The 19,191-nt window shown below is 38.1% G+C and overlaps 1 protein-coding gene across 2 annotated transcripts; it reads left to right on the top strand.

The window, feature by feature from the left end:
• Window positions 1-1,784: 1,784 nt before the first annotated feature.
• Window positions 1,785-4,639, top strand: PTH (parathyroid hormone). 2 transcript variants are annotated; one of them, XM_065882816.1, is made up of 3 exons: window positions 1,785-1,860; window positions 3,912-4,002; window positions 4,122-4,403. In XM_065882816.1, exons 2-3 carry the CDS (start codon window positions 3,917-3,919, stop codon window positions 4,381-4,383), a joined length of 348 nt encoding a protein of 115 aa, XP_065738888.1. In that variant the 5' UTR covers window positions 1,785-1,860; window positions 3,912-3,916; the 3' UTR covers window positions 4,384-4,403. The 2 variants fall into 2 exon arrangements, with proteins under 2 accessions (XP_065738888.1, XP_065738887.1); XM_065882815.1 differs by lacking the exon at window positions 1,785-1,860 and adding an exon at window positions 1,882-2,000 and having other exon boundaries at window positions 4,122-4,639.
• Window positions 4,640-19,191: the final 14,552 nt, after the last annotated feature.

Raw genomic sequence — 19,191 nt, 5'->3', positions numbered from 1 at the left:
AAAATGTTAAACATGGCTTTATAATAATAATCAAAAAATGTGTTTATAAAACCATTTATTTTTCCAGTTCTTCTACTTCTTAACAGAGCGTAAGAAAAAATGATACACAAACATCAGGTTTAGACTTTGCATCAGAAGAGGTCTTTTAAAGGATCAAAACAATAGATTTTTTTTTTTAGTCGAAAGGGACCTCTTGGTTATCTAGTTCAACTCTCTGCTCTGTATGAATCTCTATAATATCTCTGATAGATGCTCACCCAGCTTCTACTTGAACACTTCCAGTGATCGGGAACTCACTACTTAGGAAGGTAATTGATTCTTTATTTTGACAATTACGATATCCAAGTTGAGCCCAAATCTGCCTCCTTGTAATCTTTAGCCATTGGACTCAGTCCTTCCTTCTTAAACCACAGAAGATATTCCTCCTTCCTTATAGAAGCCCTATAAAGAATTAAAAACAGCTACATCATCATCCCAAGTCTTTTCTTTTCCAGACTTTTCCAGTTTGATTCAACTCCTTCTGATATGTCATGTTTATCAACATTTTCACCAACCTGGTTCATATCCTCCAGGCATGTTGCAGTTTGTCTCTAAGACTTCTGAAACGGAGCCTGGAACACTACTCCAAATGACATTTGCTCAGTGTAGAGGATTCCTCAGAACAGCACTAACACATATCTTTCATTCTAGCCTCTGTACAGGTATTTGAAATTTGGACTGGCTCTTACTTGATGTAGAGTCAAAGCTTGGCAAGAGTTAGCAGGAAAGAGGATAACATGAAGCCTGGGTAGGAGCAGAGCTAAGAGAACTGATCCAATTCTGGGGCTTTAGTTGGGAGGCAAGCTGCCTAAATGAACCCTAGACATACCAAGGGGATTCAAGGGGTTTTGATCGATAGATGGGGACAAGGCTGTAGCAATATTTGAAATTAGACAGGTGGTGGCATCTTGCCTCTATTAGGTTTTGGAGCAGGCCCTCCATCACCAGGTGGGGAACATGAGAAACAAGACCCAACTCCTGGCAAAGAGTCTGCAAAGGGTTAGGCAAATTAGAATCAGGAAGACTGGGGTTCAAAGAAGGGCTACATTTCTAAGGGGAAACTGAGGTAGTAAGAATTAAAATAGCTCTGGAATCATAAAGACCTTCGTCGAACTCCATCTTCTTCATTTTCCAAACCTCAGTTTCCTCATGTGAAGATAATAGTATTTACTTTAAAGGATTGCTGTGAAGACTTAGGGGGATGATATATGTAAAGTCTGGCATACAGTTACTGCTTTTCAAATGTTTTTATTGCAAATTAAAATAAAAAGAGATAAAACGTAAGTTAAATGAATTTTAAAATAATTTCACTTTTGAAGCCTTTCAAATTAATTATGTACTAAGAGCATATTCTCAAAACATTTTTAACACTTCCTTTAAGAAAAGCACTATACCTATTTTTTTGAAAGATGATCAGGAATGATATGGATTGGTTGAATATGGCTTGTAAAGTAAGCATAATGCAATATGATTCATTATAATCCTCATAATAGTTGTGCCAATATTATGGTTATAAGAAATATACTTATTTTCAGATTTTACTTTCAAATAAGTGATGACTTTACCATAAATCTCTGAAGTCAGTCTTTTTTGTAATATAAATTCACTAATCCAGTCAGAATTACAATTCACTATTTGTTAGAAATCTTTGCATAAATCCTTTTCCCAGCCCCACACTGTTTTCCTTTTAATATCCAATTATCTAAAATTTAAGAGGAATGAGCACCGCCCCATGGGAGTGTGTGTGCTGCTCTGATCCTATAGTTAAAATTCAGAGAATTGGGAGTGACGTCATCCGTAACAATAAAAAAGCTTCTCTTGGTGTGTGGAAGACCTATATATAAAAGTCACATTTAAGGGTCTACAACTCAATTCATCAGCTTTCTCAGGTTTACTCAACTTTGAGAAAGCATCAGCTGCTAATATACCTGAAAGAAGATCGTGTCCTAAGACATTGTGTGGTGAGTAATCTTTATTTTCTCTTTTAAATTTCATATGAGTTCTTTTTTATGATCAAGCAATTATTTAATGTGTACCATTTTCTACAATGTCATGCTGCTTGTTCAAGGTAAAATGTTAAGGGAGGGTTTGAATATTATTTAATCTAAAAATGCTGTAATAAAAAATAAATTTATACTACTAAAATATTGTTAAATCATTTATTTTTGTGATTAAAGTCTTTTGAGAGGACTTGCTTTTTATAAACTCATCTGAAATTACATGAAAAATAATTAAAATTTGGCATGATGTGCTTTAATGGTATCTTATTAAAATTTTGAAATAAAACAGCCTAATGAGAAATGAATAATTCTGATTTAAATAATCAATGTAAATTTATTTCTCTGAGTTAAAATTCCACTTTTCCTCCAGAATATCCTCATAGAGAGCTCAATCTGTGTACTATAGTTGGAGAAACTCAGTTTTACTGCTGAATATTTATTCCCTTTACATAAAGCCTTTTCTAATTTTCTATTCTGAAAACTGTACATGAATTTTAAGGATGTTTTACAACCATTTTTCAGCTTTTTAAATGACATTCTTGTAAGAACCTCATCTCTCGATTAAGAACAAGGAAGCAAGGCAGAGGCGTTTGGTGAATGTGACAAGGCTAGGACACCAAAGCTTCTGTCCTCTGGCTATAATGATTGTTTCTAACACAAACCAAAAATGAAGAATATTCATTTGTTCCTCCTTCAATAGCTTTATGTTGCACAGTGAAAATAAATATAGTAGATTATAATGCTCCTTATGCTACTTCTAAATGATGCAGATTCCCTTTAAAATATGCGTACATAGCCACCCTATGTGTATGTTAAAACGGAGAACGTTAAGTATTAAGAAAAGGCACGTCTATGATAAAAGGCTTTGCAATTGTTGAAATGCAGATTACGGTAAGACTTTTCTATTTTGAGATGAAAAGCTTAAAAGCAAAAGAGGAATGTACTAAAAATTATACTCAAACAAAATTGTTAATAAAATAAGCTGAAAAGATAAGATACAGACAGGCATTTTATATGGAGTCAAAGCTCTAAATTCATATAACAAGTAATTAATTAGATGATGTTTAAATGCTTTGACACATTCTTTTTAACGGTAGGAGAAGTGTGTGTTAATTTAGTAAAAATCTCTAAATCAGAGCCTATTCATTTGACATTTATGTTTATCATTGCGTTGAAAGGAAGTTTACTTATGAAAAAGAGATTTGCTAAGTCAACAAACACTGTTGACAATTTACCTAATTAAAAGAAGTAGGGACTTCCCTGGTGGTCCAGTTGGTAAGACTCCACGGTCCCAATGCAGGGGGCCCTGCATTGGATCCCTGGTCAGGAACTAGATCCTGCACGCATGCTGCAACTAAAGATCCCACATGCTGCAAGGAGGATCCTGCGTGCTGCAACTAAGACCCGGCACAGCCAAAATAATAAATAAATAAATAGATAGATAGATAGATAAATAAATAAGAAGTAGCCATTTTCAAGCTTCTTGTGTATTTAGTCATAACACAAAATGTGGGAGGAAATTCTAAACAGTAAGGTTTTTCATTCTTCATGTAGCTTAAATTCATATATTAAAACTTGCACAAGAACTCTCAAAAAGATACCTAAGAAAGTAAAGCTAATCTGTCTAATTTCTAAGTCAAATCGTGTGTATACATAATATATACTAATTATCTGTATATATAATATATACTTATATATACTGTAAAATAAAGAGGCTGATTCCAAAAGTCTCTCACGAAAAACAATCCAATTAGTTACTGTGACACTCTGTACAAAGTTGTATGATTATAAATATAAACTACTATAAATTTAATTGTATTGTTTGGAATATTAAAAATATTTTAAATGCCTTCATTTCGCTTTTTCTTTTAGTGAAGATGATGTCTGCAAAAGACATGGTTAAAGTAATGGTTGTCATGTTCGCGGTTTGTTTTCTTGCAAGATCGGAAGGGAAGTCTGTTAAGTAAGTACCATAGCCTGTTCTGCACGGTGAGGGCATGGGAATTGGATTTTTAAGGTTGGCATTATGATTTGGAAGAGGGGAGCTAATGGAGTGATCCTCTCTGATTCTGTTCCCTGTAGGAAGAGATCTGTGAGTGAAATACAGCTTATGCATAACCTGGGCAAGCATCTGAGCTCCATGGAAAGAGTGGAATGGCTGCGTAAGAAGTTGCAGGATGTGCACAACTTTGTTGCTCTCGGAACTTCTCTAGCTTACAGAGATGGTAGTTCCCAGAGACCCCGAAAAAAGGAAGACAATGTCCTGGTTGAGAGCCATCAAAAAAGTCTTGGAGAAGCAGACAAAGCTGATGTGGATGTATTAATTAAAGCTAAACCCCAGTGAAAACAGATATGATCAGAGCACTGCTCTAGACAGCATAGGGCAACAACATTACATGCTGCTAATGTTTTCAAGCTCTATTAAGATTAAGTGCCAATATTTCTAATATTACCAAACTTTATGTGTAATCTATTGCTAACTGTGGTAGCAGCAATTTTAATTGATTATTTTGATTTTACTTTTATTCATCTAAGAGCTCTTTTAATAATTCTATTTCTATTGATTCTAAATAAATGAAGTTAAGTATTTCTTCCTTGTTATAAAAATATCTTTTGGTTATGAGTAACACCAATATGTTTAAATTGAATGTGACTAAGAGGAACAACACAAAATTTTTTTTAACCCTATGTCTAACATTCTGATATTTTGAAATTATCCTTTAAATATTATCAAAGTACCAGGTCCCCGAATCATCACTAGCTAGTTACTATTGTCCTCTTCATTTCAGGAAAGGAAATGAAATGCCCCGGTCATATTCCTAGTCTGGACTCCAAATTGCAAGGAATAGAATTTTTGTGTTTAATAGAATATAACTTTGTTCATTTGTCCTTCCTCACACGCATTTCTAACAAAACGGACTGACTTAACCAAAGACAATTTAGAATATCAATGGGCATTATGGGGAACTTTTGAAATCCCCAGACTCAACGTTCTTAAAACCAAATTGGACTACCATAGCTCTGAGAGTTCCAAAACTGAATGAAATGCCTGTTTTGATTGGTATTTTGAGGCCTCCAAATATCACCAGGACCCTAAAATTGCCTCTCTGCAAAATAGGATTTTAAGGTTAGCTGAGGCAAACAAGCAATTAAAGAAAGATGAAGTGGCTTCGGAAGCCTCGTGCTCCTCTTCCTTGGCGCCTTGTGCTCAGGCTTCACGTCCGGCGCCATCTTCCTCCTTCCCTTCTATGCTTCTATACCCACACCTCCTCCACACCCTCAGCTCCCCCTTACTAATTCTCTCATTGAACTTTCATGTTTCTTTGAAACCCTCCCCGCTCCTTTTTCCTCGGAACTTATCAGAACCTGTCCCCTTAAAATTAAGCCTTCTGAGGATCCAGAGACTAAACCCTGAATTTCTTATATTCCCTGGACTAAAGCTAAACTGCGGGCCACACTCAAATATTTTCCCAAAGTAACCGAAGATCTCCACAGATTTGCTGAGGAATTTAATATAGTCTTTCAAACTTGTCAACCTTGTTTCTCTGATTTAAATCAGTTAGTTCATATGCTTGTGGGTAAAGGCCCGGCCCAGCACTGCATGAAAACTGATAATTGGGAAAATCCTGAAAGTCTCTAGAATCACAACTGGGAAACCAGCTTGCTAACTTATTATACGATCAAGCTTGGACAGTTGCTAGGCAACTTCATGAAGCAACTCCTAGGCCTTTTCCAAAGCCTGTTGATTGCAGCAAAATTTAGGTTTGCACAAAAAAATCAGATGAATCTGTTCATGACTATTACAATTGACTTCAGATTACTTTTAAAGAAAATTCTGGTCTTCCTTCAGGTGTTTATTCCACCTGGGTAGCTTTTAACTCTATGTTTATTAATGGGCTGAACCAGGACCTTTCCCTTCTAGTAAAAAGGATCAGGATGGAATGGGAAAATATGTCCACTCCAGACTTAGTTAATCTGACAAACTTACTCTCTTGCACTCTAGATGATTCACCTAAAAGAAAGACCACTAGGGAATTCCCTGGCTGTCCAGTGGTTAGGACTCCACGCTTCCACTGCCATGGCCCAGGTTCGATCCCTGGTCAGGGAACTAAGATCCCACAAGCTGCATGGAGTGGCCAAAAAAGACCCCAAAAAACAAAACCAAAAAAAAAACACACTAAAATTCTTCAACTCCAGCAAATAAAAACCCCTAAACAAAAACAAAACCCTCCTAGTTTCTGCTATTATTGCAAAAAGCTAGGACACTGGAAAAGAGATTGTTATACCTTTAAGTGCTTTAGGCACCTTCAGCCCTCTAACAAGCCTTTCCAACGTCCTCCCAATTCTCAATGATGGGGCTCTGAGAAACTACAGGGGCTCTTCCCAATCATCCCTCTTAATCTGCTTGGAGAAACGTCTCTCCAGATTGAGTATGAATCTGTTCCAGTCCTAACTGACACCAGAGCCACACTCCCGGTGCTTGACTCCACTACTATGAAATAGCCCCTGCCTCGAAGTACTGAAACAGTTCAAATAGTGGGGATCTCTAATCAACTGCAAGAGATGCCTCTCCCTGAACTTATTTCCTTTTGTTTGGCCCTTTGAGAGATACATGCCTTTTTCTCCTTAGTTCCTCAACCCCATCCATCTATCAGGCTGAGACTTCTTAGAGAAGTATCATGCTGGAATTTCTTTCTTCCAAAGGGAGAAAAAAAAAATCATAAAGGGAATTCCCAGGCAGTCCAGTGGTTAGGATTCCACGCTTTCACTGCCAAGGGCCTTGGTCAGGGAACAAAAATCCCAGAAGCCACACAGTGCGGCAAAAAAAAAAAAAATTGCAAAGGTAGAAATAATTCTAGAACTTCAGAGTAGTCATTGAAATAACAAACCAGGTGAATTAAATGACCCCTTGACATCTTTTATTTGCTCCATCTCTAATGATTCTAGAGCTGATTCTGGAAACACTGATAGTTTGTCCCTATCAATCCAGCTACCATCTTTGTTATGGGCAAAATCTCCAACTGATATTGGCAAAATTCACAGCACACCTCCCATCAATATTCAAATAGATCTCTCAAAACCTCTGCTCAGAATTAATCAATATTCTATAGGAAAGAATCTCTAAAAAGCATAAAGCCCATAACAGAAGATTACAAGGGCCAAGGCATCATTATCCCTTGCACTAGCCCCTGCAATACTCCCATTTTGCTAGTGAGAAAACCTAAGGGCCAAGGGTGGATGCTTGTCCAGGACCTTTGAGCAATAAACAACATTGTTATCCCTCAACACCCTGTTGTTCCTAATATCCATTACTAATATCCACTCCCACTGAAAGCAATTTCTTTACAGTAATTGATTTATGCAGTACATTCTTTAGTATTCCAGTTGATGAAACTAGCCAATACCTTTTTTTTTTTTTTTTAATTTTTGGCTGCGTTGGGTCTTTGTTGCTGTGCACAGGCTTTCTCTAGTTGCGACGAGAGGGGGCTACTCTTCATTGCAATGCGTGGGCTTCTCAGCGCGGTGGCATCTCTTGTTGTGGAGCACAGGCTCTAGGTGTGTGGGCTTCAGTAGTTGCAGCATACAGGCTCAGTAGTTGCGGCATGCAGGCACTAGAGCACGCGGGCTTCAGTAGTTGCGACGCGTGGGCTCAGTAGTTGTGGCTTGTAGGCTCTAGAGTGCAGGCTCAGTAGTTGTGGTGCACGGGCTTAGTTGATCCGCGGCATACGGGTTCTTCCCAGATCAGGGATCAAACCCGTGTCCCCTGCATTGGCAGGCAGATTCTTAACCACTGCGCCACCAGGGAAGTCCCCTAGCCAATACCTTTTTTACTTCACTTGGTAAGAAAAACAGTTCACATGGGCAGTAATGCCTCAGCCCTTACTTATTTCTCACAAATCCTGAAGGCTTATCCAGGTGATAAAAAGTTCCCTAGAAGTTCTATTTTGTTGTAACTTGTGAAAGAAAGCTCTGTGCTCTCCTTCTCAAGCCTCTTCACTGGAAGACAGCATCCATATGTCAAAGCTTTTAGCCTTAAAGAGACATAACATTGTCAAGGAAAAAAATCAGTTTGCCCAAACCCAGGTTTCATATTTAGGACATCTGATACCAGAACAAGGGCCACACCCAGATCCAGATAGACTTCGTGGTGTCCTAAGTTTCCAAAAACCCAAAACTAAGTGCCAACTGCTAGTTGCTTGTTGCCAAAATTGGATTCCAAATTTCTCTTTTATGGCCAAAACTCTGTATGTTTTACTAAGCAATAACAACTCCAATCCAATTTGATGGGAAGAACCAGACAACATAGCTTTTAAGGCCTTAAAGGAGAGTTTGATGAACCTGCCTGTGTTTGGACATCCCAGTTATCAAATTCTCTTTTTCCTTTTGTATATGAAAAGGAAGGGAATGCCCTGGGGGTACTCACCCCAAAACACTGGGATCACCATTGACCCATAGGGTATTATAGCCAATAACTGGACCCTGTGGCATGGAGATACCCTTCTTGCCTTAGAACAATTACTGTCTCTGCCCTTTTGGTTAAGGCCACAAGAAAGTTATTGTGGGATCCCCATTATCCATTTTTATACCTCATGCAGTAGAAGGCCTCCCCAATTCTCATTACACTCAACCTTTCTCAGTGAGCCCCCTCAACTCCTGTGAAGCCCTTTTGTTAACTACTCCTCACGTAACTCTTTTACAGTGTAATAACTTTAATCCTGGTACTCTTCTTCCCACCATCACCAATGACATCTCTCATGGCTGCCTAACGCTGATGGATCACCTCCCGACTCCTGGTGATAATCTACAGGCAATTCCTCTGGGTAACACTGGCTTTTCATGGTTCACTGATGGTTCTTATTTAAAAGGTGACAATGGCAAATACTGTGCTGTTTAGTCTATTGCAACTCCTTTTGATACTGATGAGGCACCATCTATACATATGACTACTTTGGCCCAACAGCCTGAATTATATACCATTACACAGGCTTGTACTTTAGTCAAGGGCAAAACTTCTAATATTTATACTGATAGCAGGTATGCTTTCAGAGTAGTTCATGATTTTGGACTGTTTTACAAGCAATGTGGCTTCCTTTCTTCCAGCAGATATAAAATTTTAAATGGCCCCTTTGTTCAGGAATTGTTGGATGTAATGCTTTTACCCTCCACTTTAGCTGTTATTAAGATTCCAGAGCATTCTATTTTTTTTAAATTTATTTTGGCTGCGATAGGTCTTAGCTGTGGCACGCGGGATCTTTTAGTTGCAGCATGCGGGCTTCTTAGTAGCGGCATGCGGACTCTTAGTTGCGGCATGCATGTGGGATCTAGTTCCCCAACCAGGGATCAAACCCAGGCCCCCTGCATTGGGAGCTCGGAGTCTTACCCACTGGACTACAAGGGAAGTCCCAAGATTCCAGGGTGTTCTAAACATGACTCCTGGAAGTAAATCTCCGTGCTGGAATTTCCACAAGGAATGCTGCCTTTAAAGGAACCAAGAGCAATCAGACCTCTGTCATGGTCCAAAGAGATATTTCCCCAAATGATAAGTTAGAAAAACTGGCTAGAGAAGCCCAACAGTTGGCCTCAGAAAAGAAAAAACAAGGTTGAAAATTCACAGTTGTTGGTTTGAAAAAAGAGAAAGCTCTGATTCAAACCAAGTAACATTCTAGTCCTACCAGAAACTCTAAAAATCCCATTGCTAGCCACTGTACATGCATTAAACCATTGGTCTATTCATAAAATGATAGCATTCATGAGTCAATATTGGTGGAGAAACATTAACAAAGTCACAAAATAGTGCCTACCTCACTTGTCGCACTTGTTATAAATACAATCCAGGAAGCCTGTCTGTACTGCTCTCAGACATTTTAAACTGCCTCATGGACCGTTTGAGTTCTGCCCAATGGGTTTCATACAACTTCCTCCATCTCATGGATATACATATGTTTTAGTCATGGTATGTATGTTTTCACACCGGACTGACGGACTACTGCCTGTTCTGTGGCTAAAGTCCTTTTGGATATGATTATCCTTACCTGGGGAACTCCTCTTAAACTTCATAATGATCAAGGAACCCATTTTTACTGTTCATGTACTTCGACCAGTCTGCTCTGTTTGGCTGGTTTTACAACAATTTCACTGTGTTTATCACCTTCAATCCTCTGGTTTAGTTGAAGGTACACAGCATTATTGAGTCAACTGACAAAATTTGTAGAGGCCTTCCAAATACCTTGGCCAAAAGCCTTGCTGGTGGTCCTTCTAAATCTCAGATCTACCTCTTTTGGAACGCATAAACTCTCACCCTTTGGGATAGTCAGAGGATGCCCAGTGTACTTGGCTCCTGCCTCTTTTGACCCACAAGAGATGAAAGATACTCCAGTATTGCAAAGGTCTAATTGCTTCTACTACAAATAACTATGTTTGATAGAGCAATCTTTTCACAGTGCATTCTCGGGAGAGGAAGACCCTAAGCATCCTACCCTGCAAGCTGGAAAATGCACCTCCAGAAAGACTCTCTTCAACCTTGCTGGAAAGGCCCCTATCGGGTACTGCAAACTAATCCTGGGCTGCCAAACTCCAGGGAATAAACTCTGAGAACATGTGACACACCTAAAGAAAACACCAAACACTGACTGGACCTGCACATTATCTAGTGACCTGAAAGTAAAGATTTCCTGGAATTGAAGCAGACAGTATCTGATGAGATAGCTTTCCAAAGATATCTGGACCAGGCCTGTTGGAAGTTTGTCTGCCAAACCATTGATGATGACATAATGCTTCAGGTGATCTCCAATGCCTAATATCTTGATAATATATAGACTTTAAATTAAAAGTGCCTGGGAGTTCTCTCTCTTACCCTCCTTGTTACTCAAATGTGACTTCAATAGGTTTCCACTCTGTGTTCTTTCCCTCTGATGTGAGACATTATACCCAGGAAAAGTCCTTCCTGGCATTGAGGGACAGGGAGCTGCTGAAACGAGAAACGCTGACTCGATCAGTGATACTTTCAAAGAAAGATCTTGATTAAAAGAGGGAAGTGTAAAAAATTAATAAACAGAAACCTCAAGTAGTCAGGAAACCAGAAGAGGGAGCTCTCATGCCCTGCTACCAAAGGAGGACCCAACTGGAAGAAGAAAGACCTCCTCTTCTTTCCTGGCAACAACTCAGCCAGTGAAGAGCCCTGGACTGTTTGTTTATTATAGCCCTCCCAACATCCTTTTGCCTTCTGTGAAAGAGTTCTCCTTCCCTTGCTATGTGAGGACTTACATGTTGCTCTCCATGGTGGCAGACGCTGAATTGTAATTCTTTGCTAAACACAGATAAACTGTTTTTTGCTGGGGAAATAACTAGGTTTATTTTAGGTCAACACCTTAAACTGTGAGCCTCCTGGGTCTAGTTCAACATCAGCCTGAGCAAACCTCAGTATGTAAATTAAGTTAGGTTTTAAAATCAATTATTTGTTTTTGTAATTCTTAGATAGTTTTCCCAATTATATAAACTCCTGGTAATATCAGGAAAGCTTGGGGATATATGATGCATCAGTTTTACCCTATATGCTCTTCTTTGGGGATAAGACATAACATATCTCTTTGAAAGGACTGTGGCCAAATTGCAACATCTGTAGCATTCTTGGCACAGATCTTCATGGGTTGTACATTTTCACCTTCTCTTGAGATCCCCAGGAAAAAGGGTGGGCACAGGAGACTCCAAGGTAAGACACATTTTTCATTCTCACCAAGAACTTTTTGAGCAGTGTATTCACTAACTGAACGAACTTTTTGACCAACTCAATATTTGTGAAGATATATAAATGAAAACCATCAGAGGCATTGAAAAATAAAATGGCTTTCAGGTCCCAGTCCAGAAAAATCCTCACCTCTGTAAGTCTGAGTTCACGTGGAGAATAGTCCTGGTTTCTGTACTGGCAGTGACTTAATGTCTCCTCCTGAGGCTCACAACCCAGAACCCCAGACCTGAAGATACCAGGAAAGGGCAATCATGATATGCAGAATCCCTGCAAACAACCACAGCCAATTCCAGTGTTTCTCCAACTTCCACCTCCTAATAACGTCAGTCAGAGGTGAAGCAGGATGACCCCAGCACACAAGAAGCAGAGATAAATGTTTAGGCATTCTCTGGTTGTCTTGTCTGAACCTACCCATATTCAATGCTCTGCAGGTCATTAAGAGAATAAGAGGAAGTCACTGGCCATAACCAGAGCTAGAGTCATTTTCACATAGAATCTCAGCACAGACATCATCACTTAGATCTCAGTCTCACCAGTTTCCCCAGGGCCATGCTGGTCTGGATCCTCTGGATCTAGGAGATGTCAAGACACTGGAGACAAGAGAAAAGACTGTCCTGATGCCTAAGGCAGGAGAAACAGAAGTTATGTTTGCAGAATGTCAAACAGGGATCTTGGAAATAGTTCAGGCAGGTGAAATGTGTTGATTCTTTTCTGAGTTTTTCTGCCATGGCCATCATTTCAATACGGCTGTTACTAGTTTTGTGCTTCTCTGGGGTGCTGCAACTTCTTAACTGGATCCTAGACTTCTCATGAAGGTATTTTGCTCTGTATATTATTGCTAAATCAGTGTTTCTGTGAGGAACCAAGGCCAGGACTTCCTATTCCACCATCTTGCTGATGTTACTAACATAGATTTATTTTTGAGCTCTATGTGTTTATTCTGTTATATTGATGTATTTGTTCTTGCAGTATAAAGTATACACACACACACACACACACACACACACACATATCCTTCTTTATAGACCTTTATTCTACCATTCAATATTTACACTGAGTTTGTTGGGTTCTCTTCTAAAAAAATCCAGCTGCAATCTTGATTGGGATTGTATTAAAATTATGTTAATTTTAGGAAGAATTGTCATCTTTATTATATCATCCTATTCATCAACATAGTAAGCCTTTTCACTTATTCTGACCTACTTTAATACCTTTTAAATAGAGTTTAAACATTTTCTCTAGAAAAATCTTATGTATCCTTTGTTAATCGCTAAATTCTATATGGTTTATTGTGAAAGGTATATAAATGTTTATTATATTTTTAATTGGTTATTTTTGGTATAGAGAAACATTGTTCATTTTCCTAATTTTCTCTTATAACCAATAAACTTGCTGAACTGTCTTATTAATTCTAATAACTTATGTCTTGTTTACATTTGCTTTTCTATGTAGATGATCATATAATCTCAAATAATGACACTTTTATCTCTTTTCTCCCTGTGATTACACTTTTTTTTTCATTTCTTATAGTAGTATCTGGCACCTCAGTACCATGCTACTGAATGATGCTACTGGGTTTCTTTATCATATTCTGGACCTTAATGGTAACGTGTATGTAATTTCTCAACAAGAGAACGGTTTTTAACATATTGATGACATTCCCTTCTATAACTAGTTTTCTAAGGGTTCTTTTGAAATTATAAAAGAACTTTATAAAATGCTGTTTCTCCAAAAATATGTAACTTTTCACTTTTAGTCGATTAATGTAATAAATCAAATATTTTTGCATGCCTGGAATAAAATCTACTTGATATTGACATGTTTTTACTTTTTAAAATAGTAAAATTTATTGTACATACAAAATTTCTTGTACAGGACTTCCCAGGTGGTGCAGTGGTTGGGAATCTGCCTGCCAATGCAGGGGACACGGGTTTGAGCCCTGGTCCAGGAGGATCCCACATGCCGCGGAGCAACTAAGCCTGTGTGCCACAGCTACTGAGCCTGCGCGCCACAACTACTGAAGCCTGAGCTGTGCCTAGAGCCCGTGCTCCACAACAAGAGAAGCCACCACAATGAGAAGCCCATGCACCACAACGAAGAGTAGCCCCTGCTTGCCACAACTAGAGAAAGCCCACACACAGCAACGAAGACCCAACACAGCCAAAAATAAATAAATAAATAAATAAATATATTAAAAAAAATTTGTACATATATGTAGATTTTTTAAGGAAAAAACACCCATGACTCATTATTCAGATTGTGAAATAGAATATTGCTAGTACCTCAGAAATTCCTGTAAGTTCTTCCCTGTTCATATCTCCTTCATCCTCACTTCCTTATTTTTATGTTTATCATTATTCTTTTGCTGTTCTTTATAGAAAGTCAATATCCCTTGGTTAGATTGGATAGTCTAATGTGTATATTTCAAATATATGCTGTTGCATAGCATAGGCTCTGTCTTTCCAGCCTGTGGCATCTATTTTCTCACCATCCACTATGGCTAAGCCCCTGCTCCATATTTTTAGATTTTTACCAGTCAGCACCCCATTTAAAGTTACTCATTTCGGAATTAGTTAAGGTGAGCAAATTGCTGTAAAAAATAGCTCCCAAATATATAACCACCTAAATTAAATAGAAGTTTCTTTCTTATTCACATAATATTACTGGAATGTTATATTACTGGTCAGGTGAACAATTCAATAGGGTAGCCAGAGACTCAACTTCTACCATGGTAGCCCTAAGGTTGTCTCCTCTCTAGATAACTGTATGTGGAAAAGGTAGGAATGCCATGTGGGAAGTTTTTACTGGTCAGGCCTGGAAAGGTGATATCATCTCTTCCTATTTCATTAATTATATTGTAGTCATGCAACCATACCTAATATTTTAAAGTGGGGTGGGCTGGGGCAGCTGAAAAATGTAGTCTCTGGCTGCGTAGATACTTCCCAGTGACAACTCTGTACTAGGAAAGCACAGGTTTTGGTGACATCTCTATCACAGTTCATATATATATATATATATATATAAAACATTCTGTGTGTGTGTGTGTGTATATATATCTTAAAATTTTTTTGTCTGGTTTTGGACAAAATGTCCAAATTTACCACATTATTTACCATATTTAGTATTTTGCATTCTGTTCTTTTCACTTGTGAGATTCATCTCTATTGATGCATGTAGCTGTAGTTATTTTAATTGTGTAGTATTTCATTGTAAAGTATACTTCAGTTTATTTATGCATTTATTCTTAATGGATATCTGGGTTGTTTTCAGTTTTGAGCTATTACTGACAATGAGCATTCTTTTAGATGTTTTTTACACCTGTAAGAGTTTCCTTAGGATATGTACCTAGAAATGGAATTGCATGCTCAACTTTTCTAGGAGATGCTAACCTATTTTCCACAGTGGTTTTAACAGTTTATATCTCATGCCTCCAGCAACGTATGAAAGTTCCTCTTGCTCTACATTCTTGCCAATGCCAAGTATTGCAAGACTTTCAAAATTTTGTCAATATAATGGGCATCTCATTGTTCTTTTTTTTTTTTTTTTTTTTTTTGCGGTACGTACGCGGGCCTCTCACTGTTGTGGCCTCTCCCGTTGCGGAGAACAGGCTCCGGTCGCGCAGGCTCTGCGGCATGTGGGATCTTCCCGGACCGGGGCATGAACCCGTGTCCCCTGCATCGGCAGGCGGACTCTCAACCACTGCGCCACCAGGGAAGCCCCTCATTGTTCTTTTAATTTGATTTCCCAGGTTACTTGTGTGGTTTAGTGTCTTTTCATATATTTATTTGCCATTTGGGTTTCTTTGTGTGTGAAGTGCCTATTCAATTCTCCTTTCTATTTTCTTTTTTGGGTGTTTGTCTTTTGATATTGATTTATGAACATTATTTATTTTTTAAAATTTGTATTTATTTATCTAATTTTGGCTGCATTGGGTCTTTGTTGCTGCGCGCAGGCTTTCTCTAGTTGTGGTGAGTGGGGGCTACTCTTTGTTGCAGTGCGCAGGCTTCTCATTGCAGTGGCTTCTCTTGTTGCAGAGCACAGGCTCTAGGCACACAGGCTTCAGTAGTTGTGGCATGCGGGCTTCAGTAGTTGTGGCTCGCAGGCTCTAGGACTCAGGCTCAGTAGTTGTGGCATGTGGGTTTAGGTGCTCTGCGGCATGTGGGATCTTCCCAGACCAGGGAATGAACCTGTGTCCCTTGCATTGGTAGGCAGATTCCTATCCACTGTGCCACTAGGGAAGGCCAAACATTAATTTTTGAATACCACATTTTTGTCAGTTTTCTGTATTGCAAATATATTGTACATTTTGTGGTTTGCCTTTTCAGTTTCTTAATAGTGTCTTTTGATGAATAAGAATTCTTAATTTCAGTGTAATCAAAGTACTCAATCTTTTATAGTTTACTGTTTTGTGTCCTTCTTAAGAACTCATTAGTTAGCCACAGCAATCAGACACGAAAAGGAAATGAAAGGAATATAAATTGGAAAGGAAGAAGTAAAACTGTCACTGTTTGCAGGTGACATGATACCGTACATGGAAAATCCTAAAGACATTGCCTAAACAACTACTAGAATGCATCAATGAGTAAGTTGCAGTTTACAAAATTAGTATACAGAAATCTGTTGCATTTCTATACACTAACAATGAACTATCAAAAAGAGAAATTAGGAAAACAATCCCATTCACAACCACATCAATAAACAATAAAATATCTGAGAATAAGTCTAAACAAGGAGGTAAGAGACCTGTACTCAGAAAACTGTAAGACAATGTTGAAAGAAATTGATGACACAATCAAATGGAAAGATATACTGTGCTCATAGATTTGAAGAATAATTATTGTTGAAATGAACTTACTACCCAAGGCAATTTATAGATTCAATACAATCCCTATCAAAATAGCAATGGCATTTTTCATAGAACTAGAAGTAACAATTCTAAAATTTGTATGGAAACACAAAAGATCCCAAATAGCCAAAACATTCTTGAGAAAGAACAAAGCTGGTGGTATCACTCTCTACAAAGCTACAGTAATCAAAACAGTATGATACTGGCACAAAAAACAGACACGTAGATCAATGAAACAGAATAGAGAACCCAGGAATGTTCCCAAATTTGTATGTCTATTCAAGTCCTTTGCCCACTTTAAAATTCAGTTATTATTATTATTTGCTATTTGCTGTATAGTATGGTAGCTTTATATTTAACTTAAAAAAAAATCTAACAATCTGTTTTCCAAAGTGGCTGTAATATTTTATGTGCATGCCAGCACTGTATGAGGGCTCTAACTTCTCCCTATCTTCATCTACACTTGTTATTGTCTGATGTTTTATTATATCCATTCTAGTGGGTGTGAAGTGGTATTTCATTGTGGTTTTAATTTACATTTACTTAATCACTAATGACATTGAGCACCTTTTCCTGTGCTAATTAGCTATTTGTATGTCTTCCTATAAAAGTCTTTGCAAATCTTTTGCCATTTTTTGATTGGGTTGTTTGTCTTATTTATTATTGAATTGTAAGAGTTCTTTATGTATTATGGGTACAAGTCCTCTGTATGATTTGCAAACATTTTTCTCCATCTATGGTTTGTCTTTTCATTCTCTTACTACTGTCTTTTGAAGCATAAACTCAAAAAGTTTCCATTTTAATGAAGCCCAATTTATCAATTTTTTCTTTTATGCCTTATGCTTTTGGTGTCATATCTAGGAACTCTTTGTCTAACCCAAAGTCATGAAGATTTTCTCCTCTAATTTTTTTTAGCAAATTTATAGTTTTAGTTCCTATATTTAGGTCTATGTTCCATTTAAAGTTAATTTCTTTGTGAGGAGAGAATCTAAGTTTTCGTTTGTTTTGGCTTTTTTTTTTCTTTCCATACAGACATCCAATTGTCCTGGCACCACACACCATGTTTTTAAAAAGACTATCTTTTCCTCACTGAAGTGAATTGTCTTGGCACATTTGCTGAAAATCAACCATAAATGTAAGGGTTAATTTCTGGACTCTCAATTCTATTCCATTGATCTATATGCTTAGCTCATTGCCAATACCACACCATCTTTTTAAAAAAAATTTTATTGGAGTATAGTTGATTTACAATGTTGAATACCACACCACATTGATTCCTATAGCATTGTAGTAAGTTTTGAAATCTTGAAGTGTTAAGTTCTTCAACTTTGTACTTCTTTTTCATAATTCTTTTTGGCTATTCTATAGAACTTTTACATTTATACATACATTTTTGGATCACCTTGTCAATTTCCACAAAAAGAGCCTAAAAGCATTTGTCAAAAACTGTGAAAAGTCTGAGATTTCACTCTATTGCAAGCTAACAAGTTACAGAAAAAGTGTACAGACTCCTACTTTAATCTAATATTCCAAGGTCTTTTTGTCCCAATTTCAATCTTCCTATTCATTTTTTTTTTTTTGTGGTATGCGGGCCTCTCACTGTTGTGGCCTCTCCCGTTGCAGAGCACAGGGTCTGGACGCGCAGGCTCCGGACACGCAGGCTCAGCGGCCATGGCTCACGGGCCCAGCCGCTCCACAGCATGTGGGATCTTCCCGGACCGGGGCACGGACCCATGTCCCCTGCATCGGCAGGCGGACTCTCCACCACTGCGCCACCGGGGAAGCCCTTCCTATTCATTTTTAAAAATATTTATTCATTTGGCTGTGCTGGGTCTTAGTTGTGGCATGCAGGATCTTTGTTGAGGCAGGTGGGATCTTTAGTTGCAGCATGTGGGATCTTTTAGTTGTGGCATGTGGGATCTAGTTCCCTGACCAGGGATGGAACCTGGGCCCCCTGCATTGAGAGGGTGGAGTCTTAATCACTGGACCAAGAGGGAAGTCCCGTAGTCATTCTTTTTAATTGCTTATTGTTGCCCTTACAAAATACTGAGTTTAGCTATTTAAATACATACCTTTGTTGATCTTTCCATAGGGATGCCCATTCCTACTATAGCTTCAAGCCAGACTCCTATCTATTCTTTAAGACCTCCAGATCAAACATCCTTCCTTTCCTCTCCTGTTTCTGCACCTTCTTCATATCTTCAGTTGGTAGCAATCTTTCCTATCTCTGACCTCCCATAGCACATTATCTCTATCTCTGTATGACCCAACTTGTTTTCCTTTTGTTGTTTAATTACACATCTTATTTTTTTTCAGTAGAACCTGTATATTAATAATGTCTGTATCTCCCCTAGTATTCTTACACAGAGACTTGTTCAATACATATATTTGCTGAATAGGGATACAGTTTGTTTTGTGTGTATGATTTTCCTGTTCCTGACATTAGGTGAATGTGCTCAAACCATAGTACAAAGAAATCCCAGGCTTTAAAGTTAAATAGGATTCTGGGTATGTGGCTTATCATTTAATTCTTTGAACAAGTATTCAACCAGAGGTCTATC

This window comes from Phocoena phocoena, chromosome 8 (assembly GCF_963924675.1).
Source record: "Phocoena phocoena chromosome 8, mPhoPho1.1, whole genome shotgun sequence".
In the NCBI taxonomy this organism is placed as follows: domain Eukaryota; kingdom Metazoa; phylum Chordata; class Mammalia; order Artiodactyla; family Phocoenidae; genus Phocoena; species Phocoena phocoena.
Note: the sequence above shows the minus strand (reverse complement) of the source record. Positions and strands in the feature narration are given on the sequence as shown.